Source organism: Onthophagus taurus, chromosome 11 (genome assembly GCF_036711975.1).
Source record: "Onthophagus taurus isolate NC chromosome 11, IU_Otau_3.0, whole genome shotgun sequence".
NCBI lineage: Eukaryota > Metazoa > Arthropoda > Insecta > Coleoptera > Scarabaeidae > Onthophagus > Onthophagus taurus.
The window spans coordinates 31263070-31284002 of NC_091976.1; the positions used below are offsets into that span (position 1 = coordinate 31263070).

The 20933-nt window shown below is 32.0% G+C and overlaps 3 protein-coding genes across 3 annotated transcripts in view; 1 reads left to right on the forward strand and 2 right to left on the reverse strand.

The window, feature by feature from the left end:
* Nucleotides 1-1748: 1748 nt before the first annotated feature.
* Nucleotides 1749-20933, reverse strand: part of LOC111420269 (phosphoribosylformylglycinamidine synthase) — a 33076-nt gene continuing 13891 nt past the window's right edge. Inside the window, exons 2-6 of the mRNA XM_023053227.2 lie at nt 8857-9687; nt 8543-8796; nt 7461-8491; nt 2510-3710; nt 1749-2449 (exon numbers count right to left, since the gene is read on the reverse strand). Coding sequence (XP_022908995.2) covers nt 1830-2449; nt 2510-3710; nt 7461-8491; nt 8543-8796; nt 8857-9680 — 3930 coding nt within the window. The 5' untranslated portion in view covers nt 9681-9687 and the 3' untranslated portion in view covers nt 1749-1829. The remainder of the gene's footprint in view (nt 2450-2509; nt 3711-7460; nt 8492-8542; nt 8797-8856; nt 9688-20933) is intronic.
* Nucleotides 9665-19611, forward strand: LOC111420271 (malate synthase-like). The gene is made up of 5 exons (XM_023053230.2): nt 9665-10194; nt 14618-15456; nt 15510-15615; nt 15671-15925; nt 19281-19611. The coding sequence occupies exons 1-5, from the start codon at nt 10072-10074 to the stop codon at nt 19500-19502; spliced, it is 1545 nt and encodes a 514-aa protein (XP_022908998.2). The 5' UTR covers nt 9665-10071; the 3' UTR covers nt 19503-19611.
* LOC111420276 (AN1-type zinc finger protein 2A) lies at nt 19506-20760 on the reverse strand. Its single transcript, XM_023053236.2, has 5 exons — nt 20589-20760; nt 20489-20531; nt 20103-20435; nt 19958-20051; nt 19506-19903 (listed from the first exon to the last, which is right to left on the reverse strand). The coding sequence occupies exons 1-5, from the start codon at nt 20641-20643 to the stop codon at nt 19727-19729; spliced, it is 702 nt and encodes a 233-aa protein (XP_022909004.1). The 5' UTR covers nt 20644-20760; the 3' UTR covers nt 19506-19726.

Consider the following 20933-nt stretch of genomic DNA (forward strand, 5'->3'; position numbering starts at 1 on the left):
GCTGCTTTGCCCAAAGGAGAGAGCCATTATACTAGGGCTAAAAGTTCAAATTTGTATTTGAGCCCAGATTTAAATTACAACAAGCTGCATGCGTCTTTCGTGGAACGTAACCCGACGACTACAGTCAAGTACGGTTACTTCAAAAAAATAGTTCGACAAAAATTCCCAAAACTTAGTTTTCATCGCCCCAGACAAGATACATGTAATACATGTGACCTTCTTCACAGTAAAATAATGAATGACTCCGTAAACAGAGTAAAAAATCGCGCCTCGCTGGAATTGCATCATCGTAAAGCGGAAAGCGCACGCACAGCTATGAAAAATGACCATCAGGAGTCTCAAACTCATACGAGTAATATGTGTACAATGGCAGTAGACTTAGAAAAAGTTCTGTCGTTACCTGCGTTAACGCATTGTCAAATGTACTATTTGCGTCAACTTTCGTGCTACAACTTATGTATACACAAGGCTGATAATAATAAAGGCTTAATGTTTTTATCGCACGAGGGTATCAGTGGTCGTGGAGGAAATGAAATCGCAAGTTGCGTCCTCAAAGGTATAAAAAGTAATATTACTCACAAGAAACAGTTTGTAATTTGGAGTGACAACAGCTGCAGACAAAATAAAAATAAAATGATTGTGTTTTTATGGATTTATCTAGTATGTAATTGCTATGCTGACCAGATCGAGCATAAGTTTGTCGTGTCAGGTCACTCATATCTTAGTTGTGACCGTGATTTTGCAATCATAGAGAAAAAAAGAAAGAAAGCCAAGTGTGAAGTGCCAATGAACCTTTGCAGAGTTATTTGCAACGCATGTGATAAGAATTCGTTTGAAACAACCATGATGCAGGAAGAGGACTTTTTCAACTTTGCCAAGCTAGCCCAACTTTATCTTAACACTACGCAGTTAGAAATATCAAAAGTAGTTTGGATTAAAGTATCAAAAGACAACCCCGGCAGAGTGTGTACAAAAAAAACCTTTAGTGATCTTGAACCATGGAAGATTACGAATGTGTTCAAAAAGAATATCACAAAGAACCATATTGTAGGTATGAATCTACCTCAGCTGGAGATGGCAACGCGACTGAACAATGAAAAGAAAGCAGATTTGAAGAAAATGATACCATACCTTAAAGAAGAAAAGAAACAGTTTTATAGGGAGTTAACGGCATAAAAGACACTTCAAACAGTACAATTTTTAGTTGGTCTTACTTCGGTTATTTTTTATGTTTAAGTTTGTTTATATTTTTGATTTTTTCTACAGTATCTTGTTCTTAACTTTTACTGCATTAATTAAGATAACTTGTACGTATTACTTCAATATAATACTAAACTTATAAAACATTGATTTATTATTATTATTATCTAGCCTAAAAACTCTTATTTTCCTGTTCTGCACAAAATTGACCCGTAGACCCTTCCCCCATCCACCTACTCCAAAAATTTGACCCCCCTTCACCAAAACACCAGTCAAACAATGAAATAAAGTGTTATATTCATACAGTTCAGTCACTTCAGTTATCATTATACCGAACTTTAAACTGGTATCTTAGCCCACTTTTTACCAAAAAAGGATTGGCACATAGCCCTTTTCATAATTTGTTAAATAAAAGTTTACATATAAAATAGGCATGTTGGTGTTCTTAGTTCAAATTTCGTGAAGCCCTTTACTGATGACAGGTGAAGTTAAGTTAAATATTTAAGCAGAATATGTTCCTAGGAAGTTTTTATCATTTATCTCAAAACTTCATTTTTTGCACTTAGCCCGGATTTTACATTCGGGCTACAATTTATTTTCCATATAAAAAAAATACAAAAAGATTAAATCTAAATTCCATTACACCAATCAAAAGCATTTCTAAACATTCTCTCCCATGGACTTTTCTGATAAACTTTCCAATCTGGAGGCATGTACGGCCATTGATACATTTGAACGCATCTTTCAGGATGAGGCATCATCGCTAGATGACGTCCATCTTTAGAACAAACCCCAGCGAGTCCATTGATGCTCCCATTAGGATTCATTGGATACACTTCGGTCGGCATTCCATTATCATCGACATATCTCAACCCAACACAACCACTTTCTTCTAAATCCTTGTAAATTTTATCGTTTTTAAAAACGAATCTTCCTTCTCCGTGAGCAACCCAAACACCAAAAACGGAATCTTCCATGTTTCTCAACATGATTGATTTAGATTTTTCTATTTTAATAGTGGACCAGCGGCATTCGAATCTTTCTGATTTGTTGTGTTCCAACATAATATCCGGTTGGTCATTTACATTGGGCAAGTTTCCAACCCACCCGATTAAAGCCATTAATTGACAACCATTACAAATTCCTAAACTGAAAGTATCCGGTCTGGAAATGAATCGTTGGAATTGTTCTTGTAATTTTGGATTGAAAAGAATGCTTGAAGCCCAACCTTTAGCAGAACCAAGAACATCTACAAATTTAATTTTTTTATTATAAAAATAGTAAAGTATTAAAAAAATTAATTTATTACCAGCATAGCTAAATCCTCCAGGAAAAATAACTCCCCTATAATCATCTAAAGTAGTACTTCCATTAATTAAATCTTGCATAGTAACATCCCAAACACTAAATCCAACCCTAACTAAAGCAGCGGCCATTTCTCTATCTCCATTAGTTCCTTCTTCCCTCAAAACGGCAACTTTAACAGGTGCTAATTTAATTCTACGGTCTTCATCGGGATCGAAACTTAAATAATATTTAGGTCCCGTTCGTTTATCTAAAGAGTTATATTCAGAATCAGCGCATTCTTTAATGGTTTGTCTCAATTCTAAACGATAACTTGTTTCCTCCCACATCTTCATTAATGGTAAAACCGTGCTTTCAATGCACGCATTGTTTACGGTTATAGCTATTTTTGAATTTAATCCATATCCAATACTATTACCGATGTTGTACACTTCGACGTGGAATTTTTCGAAAACTTTCGTGCAATGTTTAAGATCTGATTCCATAATTTCTAAAATCCAACCGATTTCCTCAGAGAAAAGAACATCAACCGGTTGGCCGGATCTATGTGTCATTTTTACGTCAATTCCACTTATTCCTCCGAAACACATTTCAAGTAAACACGTTATTAAACCGCCATCGCTTATATCGTGACCAGCCAATAAAGCGCCGTCCTTAATAAGTTGTTGAATCGCTTTAAACGCGTTAACAAAATCTTCGTCGTCTTCAATATCGGGACATTCGTTCCCTATTTCATTAAAACATTGAGCTAAAGCTGATCCGCCCAATCGACTTTTTCCATTTGATAAATCAACGAATAACAAAACACCTTTCTTCCCCATTGAAGGTGCTTTTAAATCTGGCGTAACAACTTTTCTTACATCCGGGCATGGAGCGTACGTTGAAATAACTAAAGTTCCCGGAGATTTTACAGTTTTTCCACCTACTCTAGCTGCCATACTTAGAGAATCTTTTCCTCCATCAATAGCAATTCCGATATCTTTCATAATGTTCGTCATAGCGACGCAAGCATCGTAAAGAGCTGCTCCTTCACCTGGAAGTTTTGCAGCCCACATCCAATTTCCTGAACATTTTACATCTCGTATATCTGAGATTCCAGCAAATACTAAATTAGTTAATGATTCGGCTACTGTCATTCTTGCACCGGCTGCGTTATCTACAAGTCCTTTTATTGGTTGTTCCCCAATTGATGAAGCAATCCCTTCCTATTAATTAATTGAGAATTAATTATATTTCATGCAGAATGTAAAAGGAATGAGATGGATATAAAGGTGTTAGAAAGAAACGATTGGTACTGGTGATGTAAATGGATCGCAGAAGCAATGCAGATTGCTTGAAAACGGTTTCAGTTATTGATAGAGCTAAAATTCTTATCCACAAAGTTTTACCACCTATTTTGCTATAATTATTGCTGTTGCGTCGGAAGATAATGTTAGAAAACGTTATTCACCTTTGGTGAATTATTGGTCATGGTAACACGATTTGTCTCATTAGCCACGAAAAACGTGCACACAATAAGAAGTCAAACTTGAAGAGACACTTCACTACAAAACATACCCATTTTGCTGGTAAATATACAACCACGCACAAAAAAAAAACTGTTGAAGAGCTCCAAAAAAACCAACAACAATCTTCCAATAATATCAATTTGGCAAGCTTTGCAGTATCATTAGAAATTGCAAAAAGAAAAAACCATTCACATATGGTGACTATACGTGCATTTAAAGAACTGTGTAAAGAAATCATGAAAAAAATTTGTCATTATCTGCTAAAACAGTACAAAATAGAACTGCTAAAATGTCTTCAAATGTAACACATATGTAAGTGGAAGAGATTCAACTGGCTTCTGCCTTATCACTTGCTATAGATGAGTCTTGCGACATAAAAGACATGGCACAAGTTACCCTTTTCGTCAGGTATATGTCGTCCCAAGAATCGATATAAATTAAATCGTTTCTATAACAACTGATGGAGCCAGAAGTATGATAGGAATACATAGAGGGTAACATCAATTCTCCAGAAAAAAATAAACCACGAAATTCTAACGTTTCACTGCATGATTCATCAAGAAGCACTTTATGCACTAACATTTCTGGCCGAAATAGTTGAGGTCATCAAACTTGGTAATTAAGATTATTAACATCATGTAAGTTTTATTTCAACATTTTTTTTCTCAATATTTTTCCAATCCAACCCAACAATTATTATACATCATTTTAAAGAGAAAGCTTTGAGCTTTAATTTAGAATAAGTCTCATTCCTTAATTTCAATAAATACGGCTTCCAGGAATTTTTAAATTAGTATTTTTTTTTCACACTTTTAGGTTATACGAAAATGTAAGTTTTGTTTCAACATTTTTTTTCTCAATATTTTTCCAATCCAACCCAACAATTATTATACATCATTGTAAAGAGAAAGCTATGAGCTATCATTTAGAATAAGTCTCATTCCTTAGTTTCAATAAATACGGCTTCCACGAATTTTTAAATTAGCATCTTTTTCGATACTTTTAGGTTATATGAAAATGTAAGTTTTATTTCAACTTTTTTTTTCTCAATATTTTTCCAATCCAACCCAACAATTATTATACATCATTGTAACGAGAAAGCTTTGAGCTTTAATTTAGAATACGTCTGATTCCTTAATTTCAATAAATACGGCTTTCACGAATTTTTGAATTAGCATCTTTTTTGATACTTTTAGGTTATACGAAAATGTAAGTTTTGTTTCAACATTTTTTTTCTCAATATTTTTCCAATCCAACCCAACAATTATTATACATCATTGTAAAGAGAAAGCTTTGAACTTTAATTTAGAATAAGCCTCATTCCTTAATTTCAATAAATACGTCTTCCACGAATTTTTAAATTAGCATCTTTTTTGATACTTTTAGGTTATACGAAAATGTAAGTTTTGTTTTAACATTTTTTTTCTCAATATTTTTCCAATCCAACCCAACAATTATTATACATCATTTTAAAGACAAAGCTTTGAGCTTTAATTTAGAATAAGTCTCATTCCTTAGTTTCAATAAATACGGCTTCCACGAATTTTTAAATTAGCATCTTTTTCGATACTTTTAGGTTATATGAAAATGTAAGTTTTATTTCAACATTTTTTTTCTTAATATTTTTCTAATCCAACCCAACAATTATTATACATCATTGTAAAGAGAAAGCTTTGAGCTTTAATTTAGAATAAGTCTCATTCATTAATTTCAATAAATACGGCTTCCATGAATTTTTAAATTATCATCTTTTTTGATACTTTTAGGTTATACGAAAATGTAAGTTTTATTTCAACATTTTTTTTACTCAATATTTTTCCAATCCAACCCAACAATTATTATACATCATTTTAAAGAGAAAGCTTTGAGCTTTAATTTAGAATAAGTCTCATTCCTTAATTGTAATAAATACGGCTTCCAGGAATTTTTAAATTAACATCTTTTTTGACACTTTTAGGTTATACGAAAATGTAAGTTTTGTTTCAACATTTTTTTTTCTCTATATTTTTCCAATCCAACCCGACGATTATTATATATCATTCTAAAGAGAAAGCTTTGAGCTTTAATTTAGAATAAGTTTCATTCCTTAATTTCAATCAATACGGCTTCCAGGAATTTTTAAATTAGCATCTTTTTTGACACTTTTAGGTTATACGAAAATGTAAGTTTTATTTCAACTTTTTTTTTCTCAATATTTTTCCAATCCAACCCGACGATTATTATATATCATTCTAAAGAGAAACCTTTGAGCTTTAATTTAGAATAAGCCTCATTCCTTAATTTCAATAAATACGTCTTTCAGGAATTTTTAAATTAGTATCTTTTTTGACACTTTTAGGTTATATGAAAATGTAAGTTTTATTTCAACGTTTTCTTTCTCAATATTTTTCCAATCCAACCCAACAATTATTATACATCATTGTAAAGAGAAAGCTTTGAACTTTAATTTAGAATAAGTCTCATTCCTTAATTTCAATAAATACGGCTTCCACGAATTTTTAAATTAGCATCTTTTTTGATACTTTTAGGTTATACGAAAATGTAAGTTTTATTTCAACGTTTTTTTCTCAATATTTTTCCAATCCAACCCAACAATTATTATACATCATTTTAAAGAGAAAACTTTGAGCTTTAATTTAGAATAAGTCTCATTCCTTAATTTCAATAAATACGGCTTCCAGGAATTTTTAAATTAGCATCTTTTTTGACACTTTTAGGTTATATGAAAATGTAAGTTTTATTTCAACATTTTTTTTCTCAATATTTTTCCAATCCAACCCTACAATTATTATACATCATTTTAAAGAGAAAGCTTTGAGCTTTAATTTAGAATAAGTCTCATTCCTTAATTTTAATAAATACGGCTTCCACGAATTTTTAAATTAGCATCTTTTTTGATACTTTTAAGTTATACGAAAATATAAGTTTTGTTTCAACATTTTTTTTTTCAATATTTTTCCAATCCAACCCAACTATTATTATACATCATTTTAAAGAGAAAGCTTTGAGCTTTAATTTAGAATAAGTCTCATTCCTTAATTTCAATAAATACGGCTTCCAGGAATATTTGAATTTGCATCTTTTTTGACACTTAAATTACGCGAAAATGTTAGTTTTTGCTCAATATGTTTTTTCTCAATATTCTATCAGATTTTTGTCGTTCTGTAAATACAGGTCTGATAAATAAATATATTCAAATTTACTGCATCCACGAAAATGTCGTAGCGCAAATTCAAAAGAAAGACGAAGCTGTGAAAATTGTTCTACCAAAGCTTTTGTATACTGAAAATATATTTTAATGCTTGTTTAATGCTACTGAGTGTATTTTGATAGCGTTTTAATTCTGTCACAAAGTATTAGGATTAAGGATTAAGAATGTAAAGAGTTAAGGGAAAGCTTCATGTAATGAAGATGAGTTAATTATAAATATAGGTACAAATTTCTTACGTATCCAAAATGAGTTATTGAAGTAACAGCAACATTTGCTAACGGAGTATGTAATGGTCCAACGCATTGTTGTTGAGCAATTAATCCCGTAACACATCGATCAACTTTATTTGTTAAATATCTTTTGCTTCCAACCGAGGGTAAACGTAAAACATGTTCGAGAGCTTTATAAATTGAGACTGTCGGTAACTGTAAAGGTTTGTTAATTTTTGGGAGACGATCACTCTTGAAAATTTTCCTAGGCATTTTACCTAAAACGTGTTCCAAATTTAAATTAACCGGAGTTTTAGTTGAAGTTTCATCTAAAGCTAAAACGATCATTCCGGTTCCGTTGACTTCCCCAACGAAATTAACCGGGCATCTTTCTCTTTCGCAGATTTTCTTTAAATACTCGACGTCTTCTTTTTTGCATAAAAGAGCGTTACTTTCTTGGTATTCGGCACCCCAAAGTTCGAGCGAATTTATTGTTGGATCGCCCAAATCGAATTTGTTGGCGTAAATAATTCCTCCGGTTGGTTCGACGAGTTCTTTTAAAACATTTCCGTTCCCTCCAGCTCCTTGATCGTGAATACTCAAAATTGGGTTTCTTACCCCCGTTTCTAAACAAGCCCTCACAACTCGATTTAATTTATTTTCCATTTCTGCATCGCCTCGTTGCACTGCGTTAAAATCTAACTCAGCTTTGTTGTCACCTTGGACTTCAACTGAACTTGCGGAACCACCACCGACTCCGATTCGATAAACGGGGCCTCCGATTTTTACGATTTGATGTCCTTTTGCAGGTTTGGTTTTTTCAACCATATCGGCTTCCATGAAACCAATTCCTCCGCTGAACATAATCGGTTTAATCCATTCTCTACGGTCATCATTAATTAACATTCCAAATGAACGAACGAATCCTGAAATGAGGGGTTCGCCGAATTTATTTCCATAATCAGAGGCTCCATTTGATGCTTCAATTAAAATTTCGGCTGGTAGCGCGAAATTGTTTGGATAATCAAATGAGGGGTTTTCCCAAGATAATGGATAATCTAAACAAAAATGAATTCATTAATTTGATTTAAATTAATAATTATTATTACCAGGTAAATTTAAATTTCCAACTGAATATCCAGCAGTTCCAGCAATGCAATAACCTCCCCTTCCAACTGATTGCACATCGCGAATTCTTCCACCAGTTCCAGTTGTGGCACCACTAAATGGAGCTACACCCGTTGGGAAATTATGAGTTTCCGCTGTAAAAATTAAATGGGAATCTGAATTGACTTGTTTAAATTCGCTGACGCGGCAAGGTTTAGCAGGCTTTAAACTTCTATGCAGATAACCTTTTATGGCACTAAAAAAATCAATGACGAAATTAAATCGATTAAAACAAGAGTTGTTTTTGAGTTATTACCTACTATTATCACTGAATTTAATGACGTTATTATAATTGGTGTGGTGTTGCGTATCAATAATCATATCAATTAGTGATTTCTCATATTGGACGCCATCGAGAATCATTTTCCCTTTAAAAAACCAATGTCGGCTATGTTCACTATTCGATTGGGCCAAATCGAAACATTCAACACTAGTTGGGTTACGTTTCATAACGTTCTTGAATAAATCGGTGTAATAATCCAAATCTGCATCATCAAAAGCCAACCCCAATTCGTCGTTGATTTCTTTTAAAGCATCTCGCCCCCTCTTCATAACATCCACATCGCGAAGATCATCTTTTTTACGCAAATTTTCGTTAAAGCTTGTTTTTGGAATGTTGTGTATAGTATATCGACACTCAGTCATTCGATCGTATAAAAAAGAAGCGATATCTTCCTCCTCTTTCGCATCAACTTTCTTATTTAACGTGATCAAGTATCTTCGCGAAACTTCCAAACGAACAACATTAATCATGTTTAAACTATGACAAATCGAAACTGCATTCGTTGAGTTTGAAGTTGAAAAATTAAATCTTGGGCCAGCTTCAATTAGAATTTGGTTGGGTTTTGATGAAAGAATCGTTTCTTCTGTTAGTAAATTTGGTTCGAACGGACATTTTAGGAGCCACTTCATCGTTTTTAGTTGATCTGGTGTTAAGTTGTTGGTTGTTTCGATGTGGTAACATAATTCTGTCTCGATTGCGATGATTTTTGGGTTTTTTGATTTTAAATTTTCTAAGATTTCCTTGGTTTTAGCCGCGGTAAAAGCTGGAGTTCGATATAGCCTCGTGATTGAGCTCATTTTTCACCTAAAAATCACAACACTAAATTCGATACTGAATTAAAAGAGTAACTGCACGCGAATGAATATCTTGAACGGTTTTAACGCACGATTTAGAGGTCAAATTAATGTAATATGGGTTATCGTTTCGTAAACATATTAGATTAATTGTTTCACAACGTGATTTTATTTTTTTGGTGCAAGAAAATACATTGATTTTATTTTATTTTTTATGGTTTAGTTGAAATCTTCCATTCATTTTCTGTTTTTATGTCTATTTAATGAGCAAACTTAAAAAGTAATTATAATAACTAAAATTCTTTTTGGTGTGAAGGAAACGATAAGAAATAAGTAAGTAAATAAGTTCATAAGTTCAATCTTTTTTGCGTCGTTGAAGCTTCCGCCTTGAAAAATGGAAATAGAAATTTCAAAGTGCCCTCAAGATTTGCAACATAATTTCGAAGTGATTTTTAATCGAGGAAGTTTGGTGTTTTTGAAGGAATTAGAAAATGAATTCAGAGATAAAATCAATAAGGTAAACAAATTTTACTCCCTCCGTCCCAAATTATGGTATACATTTCTCTAAAATTTATGGATTAAGGAAAGTTTGGAGAAAAATGTTTTAAATAAAAGATTCTTTATTAATTGTTATTTATTATACATTTCAATTTTCGCCGATTAAGTTTAAAAATTCGTATAAAATCCAGTTCTTGGAATATGAGTATGAAAATTTCCCAAAGTGTTAATAAAAGTGCCATCTTTCCAATGAACCAACCCGTTTTGAAAAATAACTTTTACTTTTTGAGAAAACAATATTTGAAGTTTTGATAAAATTTTCGATGTTGCAATTTTCATCGATAACTTTCAAAATTCGTTATAAAATTAATATCTAGAAGGATCCTTGTGGAAATATCACCAATTATTAATTAAAGTATCCTCTTTTTAATGCTAAAAGCCGTTTTGAAAAATCACTTTTAGTTTTTAAGAAAAAAATTTTTGAAATAACCGACAATTTTTTTCGAATTTTGCAACTTTCGTCGAATATGTTTTAAAAATTCGTATAAAATCCAGTTCTTGGAATATGAGTATGAAAATTTCCCAAAGTGTTAATAAAAGTGTCCTCTTTTCAATGAACCAACCCGTTTGGAAAAATAACTTTTAGTTTTTGAAACAACAATATTTGAAGTTTTGATAAAATTTTCGATGTTGCAATTTTCATCGATAACTTTCAAAATTCGTTATAAAATTAATATCTAGAAGGATCCTTGTGGAAATATCACCAATTATTAATTAAAGTATCCTCTTTTTAATGCTAAAAGCCGTTTTGAAAAATCACTTTTAGTTCTTGAGAAATGCATTTTTGAAATGATCGAAAATTTTTTCGAATTTTGCAATTTTCGCCGAATATGTTTTAAAAATTCGTATAAAATCCAGTTCTTGGAATATGAGTATGAAAATTTCCCAAAGTGTTAATAAAAGTGTCCTCTTTCCAATGAACCAACCCGTTTTGAAAAATAACTTTTAGTTTTTGAAAAAACAATATTTGAAGTTTTGATAAAATTTTCGATGTTGCAATTTTCATCGATAACTTTAAAAATTCGTTATAAAATTAATTTCTTTAAGGATCCTTGTGGAAATATCACCAATTATTAATTAAAGTATCCCCTTTTTAATGCTAAAAGCCGTTTTGAAAAATCACTTTTAGTTCTTGAGAAATGAATTTTTTGAATTAATCAACAATTTTTTCGAATTTTGCAATTTTCGCCGATTAAGTTTCAAAAATTCGTATAAAATCCATTTCTTGGAATATAAGTATGAAAATTTCTCGAAGTGTTAATAAAAGTGTCCTCTTTCCAATGAACCAACCCGTTTTGAAAAATTACTTTTAGTTTTTGAAAAAACAATATTTGAAGTTTTGATAAAATTTTCGATGTTGCAATTTTCATCGATAACTTTCAAAATTCGTTATAAAATAATTTCTAGAAGGATCCTTGTGGAAATATCACCAATTATTAATTAAAGTATCCTCTTTTTAATGCTAAAAGCCGTTTTGAAAAATCACTTTTAGTTCTTGAGAAATAAATTTTTGAATTAATCAACAATTTTTTCGAATTTTGCAATTTTCGCCGATTAAGTTTCAAAAATTCGTATAAAATCCATTTCTTGGAATATGAGTATGAAAATTTCCCAAAATGTTAATAAAAGTGTCCTCTTTCCAATGAACCAACCCGTTTTGAAAAATAACTTTTAGTTTTTGAAAAAACAATATTTGAAGTTTTGATTAAATTTTCGATGTTGCAATTTTCATCGATAACTTTCAAAATTCGCTATAAAATTAATTTCTAGAAGAATCCTTGTGGAAATATCACCAATTATTAATTAAAGTATCCTCTTTTTAATGCAAAAAGCCGTTTTGAAAAATCGCTTTTAGTTTTTGAGAAATAAATTTTTGAAATGATCGACAATTTTTTTTTGAATTTTGCAATTTTCGCTGAGTAAATTTTAATAATTCGTATAAAATCGATTTCTTGGAATATGAGTATGAAAATTTCCCAAAGTGTTAATAAAAGTGTCTTCTTTCCAATGAACCAACCCGTTTTGAAAAATAACTTTTAGTTTTTGAAAAAACAATATTTGAAGTTTTGATAAAATTTTCGATGTTGCAATTTTCATCGATAACTTCCAAAATTTGCTATAAAATTAATTTCTTGAAGGATCCTTGTGGAAATATCACCAATTATTAATTAAAGTACCCTCTTTTTAATGCAAAAAGCCGTTTTGAAAAATCACTTTTAGTTTTTGAGAAATAAATTTTTGAAATAATCGACAATTTTTTCGAATTTTGCAATTTTCGCCGAATATGTTTCAAAAATTCGTGTCAAATCCAGTTCTTGGAATATGAGTACGAAAATTTCCCAAAGTGTTAATAAAAGTGTCCTCTTTCCAATGAACCAACCCGTTTTGAAAAATAACTTTTAGTTTTTGAGAAAACAATATTTGAAGTTTTGATAAAATTTTCGATGTTGCAATTTTCATCGATAACTTCCAAAATTTGCTATAAAATTAATTTCTTGAAGGATCCTTGTGAAAATATCACCAATTATGAATTAAAGTACCCTCTTTTTAATGCTAAAAGCCGTTTTGAAAAATCACTTTCAGTTCTTGAGAAATAAATTTTTGAAATAATCGACAATTTTTTCGAATTTTGCAATTTTCGCCGAATATCTTTTAAAAATTAGTATAAAATCCAGTTATTAGAATATGAGTATGAAAATTTCCCAAAGTGTTAATAAAAGTGTCCTCTTTCGAATGAACCAACCCGTTTTGAAAAATATCGTTTAGTTTTTGAGAAAACAATATTTGAAGTTTTGATAAAATTTTCAATGTTGTAATTTTTATCGATAATACTCAAAATTCGCTATAAAATTAATTTCTTGAAGGATCCTTGTGAAAATATCACTAATTATTAATTAAAGTATCCTCTTTTTAATGCTAAAAGCCGTTTTGAAAAATCACATTTAGTTCTTGAGAAATAAATTTTTGAAATAATCGACAATTTTTTCGAATTTTGCAATTTTCGCCGAATATGTTTTAAAAATTCGCATAAAATCGATTTCTTGGAATATAAGTATCAAAATTTCCCAAAATGTTAATAAAAGTGTCCTCTTTCCAATGAACTAACCCGTTTTGAAAAATAACTTTTAGTTTTTGAGAAAATAATATTTGAAGTTTTGATGAAGTTATTGGCTATATTCCAGATATTTGACACACCCTGTATAATCTACATGGTGTTTCTAATATAGTATTAGCCGGCTATGTTTAAAAACAGTTCAGCTGTTACACATGCGTCAGTTGAGAACTATGGGAGATATTTCTCACGAAATGTACAAAAGAGACATAAAGAGGAAGCAACTAACGTATGAACAGCAGTACTAGAATTTTACAGTTCTTGTTACAACACAAATCCGACAGCAAATTGAAGCGGGGTGTTATTGGTCAAGCTGCAACAAAGTTTGATGTTTCCCGACTAATTCTTAAGCGTATTTGGAATAGGACGAAGGAAATATTTGTGTCAACGTGGCTTCTAGAAAAAGGTATTGTGGCCGAAAAGAATTACTCGGAGAATTTGGATAAAATCAAAGAAACTCCACTTAATCTCTATGGCAGAATTCGGAGTTTGCAATTAAAATTCCAAAATCGACCGTTTTTCGCATTTTCAAAGAGGGGCGATACTTTAAAAGAACATATATTCTTTTATTGTGGTCGGTCCGAGATTAGAGTTCAGAAAAGAACGAGACTAGAGTTCTGGACAAAGCAGAACCAAAAAGGCACTGTAAAAGCAAATGATTCATAACCAATGTTATGTTTATGGCTGCAGTGGCCAGACCACGCTATGACAGTGCCAGAAAATGTAGCATTAAAAACTCTGGCCAAAAAGAAACAGCAAGAGGAGCAATGGTGACCAAAAACATTGAGTCTATTAACGAAGCAGAATGCAAAAAGATGATTATCGATAACGTTTTACCAGCTATTAGATCCAAATTTCCAAAAGCGCATAAAGCCAAGATAATTTATGTTGAACAAGATAATGCAAAATCGCATTCTTATGAAAACGGTGCAGAATTGCTTCCCGAAGGATCAAGAGATGGGTGGCCACCGAATACATCTGATTTGAATGTTTTAGACCTTGGCTTCTTCAATGTCATTCAGTCTTTGCAGCACCAAACATTGCCAAAAACTATGGATTAACTTAAACGACGTATTATTTGTTTCTATTATGTGCAACCAAACTGCCATTGAAACAGCTGAATTGTATTTAATTGTGTAAAATTTTCATTAATGTATGTTTAAAATAAGTAGCATCATTTGGGACAAATTGTAAAGAGAAATGTATACCATAATTTAATTTGGGACAAAGGGAGTAGTTTTATTACAACAAATAAGATTTAAAATTGCAGCTTTATAAAGATCGATTAAATCGCAACTCTTATTACCAATCCAACAATACCCTCCCCAACTTTAAAAATAACCCACTCAAAACACCATGGAAAATTTCAAACATCCCCCAACGACTTCAAAACAGAAAAATCGATTTGGGCGACGTCTCACCTTCGAATTCAACTCAATTTTTCACCTCTCTAACTCAAAACGTACAAGGGATTCAAGTTGATTTCGACGATGGTCACTGTCCAAATTGGAGAAATCAAATTTTGGGCCACTACAACATATACTCAGTGATTCACTCAAACAATCTCGCCCACTATCCTGTGATGATGTTAAGACCGCGAGCTTGGAACATATTAGAACACAACGTAAAAATTAACCAAAAAAAAATCCCCGGTGCTTTAATCGATTTTGCTTTATTAATGTACCATAACGCAAAAATTTTACTCGAAACCAACTCCGGGCCATATTTTTATCTATCAAAATTAGAAAGTGCTTCGGAAGCGAGACTTTGGAACGAAATTTTTGTTTGGACCCAACGGAAATTGAATCTCCCTCAAGGAAGTATTAAGTGTTGCGTTTTGATCGAGAATATTTTGGCAAGTTTTGAAATGGAGGAGATTTTGTTTGAGTTGAAAGAACATTGTGTTGGGTTAAATTGTGGGATGTGGGATTATATCGCTTCGATTATTGCTAAATTTGGGAATCGGAAAGAATTCGTTTTGGCGGATCGGCAAAAACTTTCCATGAAAAATGAGTTTTTAAAAACATATATGGATCTTCTTGTCGAAGTGTGTCATAAAAGAGGTGCTTTAGCCACCGGGGGGATGATAGCTAAAATTTTATCTTACGAGTAATAATCAGAAGTATATCTCAATTTATTTAATTTAAAGTTTTAACTTTTAGCTTAAACTCTTTAGAATCAATTAAAGAAATGAAGCAATTTGAAATTTCCTCAGGAATCGATGGATTTTTAGTTTACGATTTAGATTTGTTACCGCATATAAACAAGGTTTATTTCATGCTTATTTTTTAATAGCTTAAAATTAACTTAAAAATTTTTGCAGCTTTGGGAGGATAACAAAAATCTTTTACACCCTAAAAAAATAATAAATAAGGATTCTAACACCGCGAAATCTTTATTAACTTTACCAGAAGGAAAAATAACATGGGATAGTTTTTGGCACAACATTCAAGTTAGTGTTTTATTTATTTATAATTGGTTGGATGGAAATGGTCATTTTGTTCTTAATGGTTTTGTGGAAGATTCGGCAACAGCGGAAATATCAAGATCACAAATTTGGCAATGGATTAAACACAAAGTAATTAAACACTAATCAAAACTAATACCATAACTAACTGAAAACTGGGACTATAACTGGCAAAAAGCTAAATACTGGTTGAAGAAGGCTATATAGTATTTGCAGAAGACTTGATACTGGTAACAGAAGATTTGGTATTGCTAGCAGAAGATTGGGTACTGGTGGCAAAACACTAAAAGTGGTTTCATACTGCTAATAAAAGCCTAGATAATACTTCCAGAAAACGATTACTACTTACAGAGGAATAGTAGTGATGGCAGAAAACTAAGTACTGTTACTAGAAGTCTAGATATTACCTCCAAAAAGAGATTACTGCTTAAAAGAGAATAAATAGTGGTAGCAGAAGACTGTATACTGTTTGCAGAAGATCAGTACTGCTAATAGAAGCCTAGATATTACCTCCAAAAAGCGATTACTGCTTAAAAAAGAATAAGTAGTGGTAGCAGAAGACTGTATACTGTTTGCAGAAGATCAGTACTGCTAATAGAAGCCTAAATATTACCTTCAAAAAGCGATTACTGCTTAAAACAGAATAAGTAGTGCTAACAGAAAACTGTATACTGTTTGCAGAAGACCAGTACTGCTAATAGAAGTCTAAATATCTTCCAAAATACAATTACTGCTTGTATGAGAATAAATAGCGATGACAGAAGACTAAAAATGTTCTCAGAGGACATCTCGAAATCCTCACGGACCCATGTCTAAATCGACAGGATCTTGTTCATCGGCAGGAATCCGACATCTTCATTTTATACATGGAATATTCACTGCGAAGTGTTGTATAAACATTTTGAAAAAAAATTGAGCAATGTGCAGAAAAATTGGGATGTTTACAAGCATTCAGAGCATCTCAAAACACCATCACATAGCTTAGATCTTAATCCTATTGTCAATATTTCAGAAGAAATTGAAACATTACGATATTAGAAACGTAATCGACTTAAAAATAGCATTGAAGACTGAATGGACTAAAATACCACCTCAATTATAAATGTTATAAAGCAAACAAGCATTCATCAAAGTATTATTGTTGTTCCAAATATATAATTTTCTTAGTTATTTTCCAGAAGATAATTACTGCTTGCATAAGAATAAGTACTGGTGGCAAAACACTAAAAATGGTTTCATACTGGTAATAAAAGTCTAGATATTACTTCCAGAAAACGATTATTGGTTACAGAGGGATAAGTACTGGTGGCAGAAGACTAAATACTGGCAATTGAAGCCTAGATATTACCTCCAAAAAGCGATTACTGCTTAAAAAAGAATAAGTAGTGGTAGTAGAAAACTATATACTGTATCCAGAAGACCAGATACTGCTAATACAAGCCTAAATATCTTCCAGAAGAGACTTGCTGCTTGTATGAGAATAAGTAATGATGGCAGAAGACTAAAAATGTCGGAGAGTATGGTAACTCCGTCGCAAAACAAAACCAAGATCGCTCTCAGGCTTCCTAACCAGCCATACGTTCCTAAAACACTCTCTCTTTTACCTTGGACAAGCTGAGGATCAAAGTTGTCGACTTTGTAACGACGAGTCAGAAACTGCTGAACATATACTTTGTGAATGTATCGCCAGAAGCCGCCTAAGGAACAAAATTTTCGGTAAAGTACGCCTAATACCTACCGACATAAAGGAATAAGACCTTAGAGCAATACTAATGTTCATCAAGGACCTACAATAGATCTTACAGGTCGCGGTGGCGAAGTATTATTGTTATGCCAAAAGTATAATTTTCTTAGTTATTTTCCAGAAGAGAATTACTGCTTGCATAAGAATAAGTACTGATGGCAAAACACTGAAAGTGGTTTCATACTGCTAATAAAAGTCTAGATATTACTTCCAGAAAACGATTATTGCTTACAAAGGGATAAGTACTGGTGGCAGAAGACTAAATACTGGCAATTGAAGCCTAGATATTACCTCCAAAAAGCGATTACTGCTTAAAAAAGAACAAGAAGTGATAGCAGAAGACCAATAAAAAAGCCTAAATATCTTCCAGAAGACAATTGCTGCTTGTATGAGAATATGTAATGATGGCAGAAGATTAAAAATGTCCTCAGAGGACATCTCGAAATCCTCGTGGACTCATATCTAAACTACTTGATTGAAATTAAAACGGATATTATACATTATACCGATAGTATATAATTTCGACCAGTCATATAAGGTAATATTTTGAAGCCCTTGCCTGGTACACCGATGCTTTAAAGACAGTTGGATCCGGAGTAGATATGGGCATTAGTGGACCATATAGCCGCATTAAATTGCCCCCAGACATAACCATTTTTTTCAGACATAACCCCAGACAGCTCAGACATAACCATTTTTCAAGCACAATTTCTTGCTATACAGTTTTGCACCGTTTTGCACTTAGAAAAGGGACAAGAAGGTGCATCTACATACAAACATTTTCACAGACAGCCGGGCCGCCTTAAAGGCAATTCAGGCCTACATGTGTGACTCTGCACTGATCAGAGATTGTACCAGTAATCTGAGAGAACTCGCTGGGGGCAATGATGTTACTCTATGGTGGGTTCCAGGTCACAGAGACATTGAGGGCAATGAAAAGGCAAACAAGATGGCCAAAGAGGCAGCGAAAACGCTTTTTATTGGACCCCAACCCGGTTCAAGGTCATAGACAAGCAAAGAATATGATAACTCCATCGCAAAACAAAACCAAAGCGGTTTTATGCCTTAGCAAAGGGGAGCTAAGATCGCTCTCAAGCTCTCCTGACCGGCCATGCGTCCCTAAAATACCATATCTTCCACATTGGACAAGCTGAGGATCAAACTTGTCGACTTTGTAACGACGAGTCAGAAACTGCTGAATATATACTTTGTGAATGCGTCGCCAGAAGCCGCCTAAGCAACAAAATTTTCTGTAAAGTACGCCTAACGCCTACCGACGTGAAGGAACAAGATTCTAAGGTTCATCAAGGACCTACATTTGCTCTAAACTTTTAGAAGGATTAAGTTACAATAATAAACTAAAAGTGATGTCAGAAGATTAAATACTGTTAATAGAAGCCTAGATATTACCTCCAGGAAACAAATACTGCTTAAAAAAGAATCAGTACTGGTGGCAGAAGACTAAATACTGTTTGCAGAAGACTAAAAACTGCTAATACACGTCTAGACATTGTTTGCAGAAAATTACCTGCTGCTAATCGCTTCTCATAAATATATACATGTCTTTCAAGAGAAGTATTTTACTGCCAGTGTCTCAAATCCCTTTAACGTCTCTTTTAATTACTTTCTACCCATATTTACCAAAAAACAATACCAATAATAGAAATTTTAATAAAACTTAATTCTCTTAACTTTATTTAATAAATATTTTTTAACTTTTAGGTTGAGATTGATGAAACAGTTATTTCCCAACAACTTCTAAAAGAAAAATTAACAGAATATAAACGAAAAAATTCAAATTTAGATCAAAAAAACTTAAAAATAGCATTAAAAGTAGCAATGGAATTGTTTATATCGCCGATTTATCCGGATTTTATAACAACCTACCTCAACAACCACCCGAAACTTCAAATGGAATACAAACCAATAACAACGAAATTATAAAAGTTTGCGTATTAAATTTTATTTTTAATGGGAATATAAATAAACGTATAATATAAATTTAAACTACAATTTTATAATTAAATAACAATAAAAATATGATAAATGCGGATTGTAATCTTAATTTTATTTATTCATAATAAAAAAAAACCTTATTGATAATAAGCTGGTTGTCTTTAAAGTTGCTAGGAATTATCCTTTTGTTGAATTAAAAAATGTTTTTAATTTTATGATAAAGAGCATCGATCTCTTGTTGAATTTCTTACACCACCTACTTGAGTTTCTGATTCAGATGCTTGTAATTGTCTTGCCAATGCTAAATCAATTTCTTCTTGTGTCATTCTTGGATTATTTGAGTCTTCCAAAGAAAGTGCTAAAGCTCTTGCTAAGGCTTCATCTTCTGTCTAAAAATAAATAATTTAAAAGGAAATTTATTTTAAATTTAGTTTTAAATTTACCATTGTTCCATGTACAGCTTTTGTAATTGACATTGTATTAGTTTGGATGTGATTTTTTTGTCTATGAATATTTTGTCTTGTAACAGCAGCATTTCTATAACAAAAAATTATTTAATATTAAACAAAATTATTATTAATTATTTACCCTGCCATAGTTTTAATGGTAGATTTTCCTTTGCAATCGTGGTCTATGGGATGTCGATGTTTTAAGCAATAATTCATTTTGCAATCTTCACAAATCACACGAATAACTTCTTTCACTTTACAACCTTTTCTTGTGCATTTATTTGTGAAAACTTTTCTTCTATTTTTAGCAGGATCAGATTGACAGTCACTGTCTATGTGTGCACTAACTGCAACATCTGGTAATTTACCACCTACAGGTATTGGAATGTTGCACAATGGGCAAACAGGCACTTGGTTGTTCTTTTTGTAAGATTCTGGGCAGTTATGTGTTAAGTAGTTATAATGTTCATTGCTAAAAACGAATATGGTGAATATTATTAAATTAATAAAAAGGGGAGATTTTACCAAAATATTTGTCCGCAAGCGTCACATTTTATAGGCAGGAAATCTGAAATAACAAAGAGATGATAAAATTTTTTTTTATGAGGATTTTGATGTTATTTACCTAATTTATTGCAGGATTTGTTCGAACAGTGGTTACCTAAACTCGGGAGCTCCATGGTAACGAATGGTAACTTTCTAATATGATGGATGTTTATAAATAAAGTCAAAAATTCTAGAAAACACTCAGAACTGACGTAACATAACCACAAAAACACTACGCACCATGACGTTTTAATTTAACACTGATTTTTGACAGCTAGGGCAACCAACTTAAATTATCGAAATTAAAGAATTATAAAAACGATATTAAATCGTATTTTTAATTTTTAGGACTTTTCTATTTGATTTGATTACAACGTATCATTAAAAAAATTAATGAATTTATCTTAGTTAAATAAGATTTAAA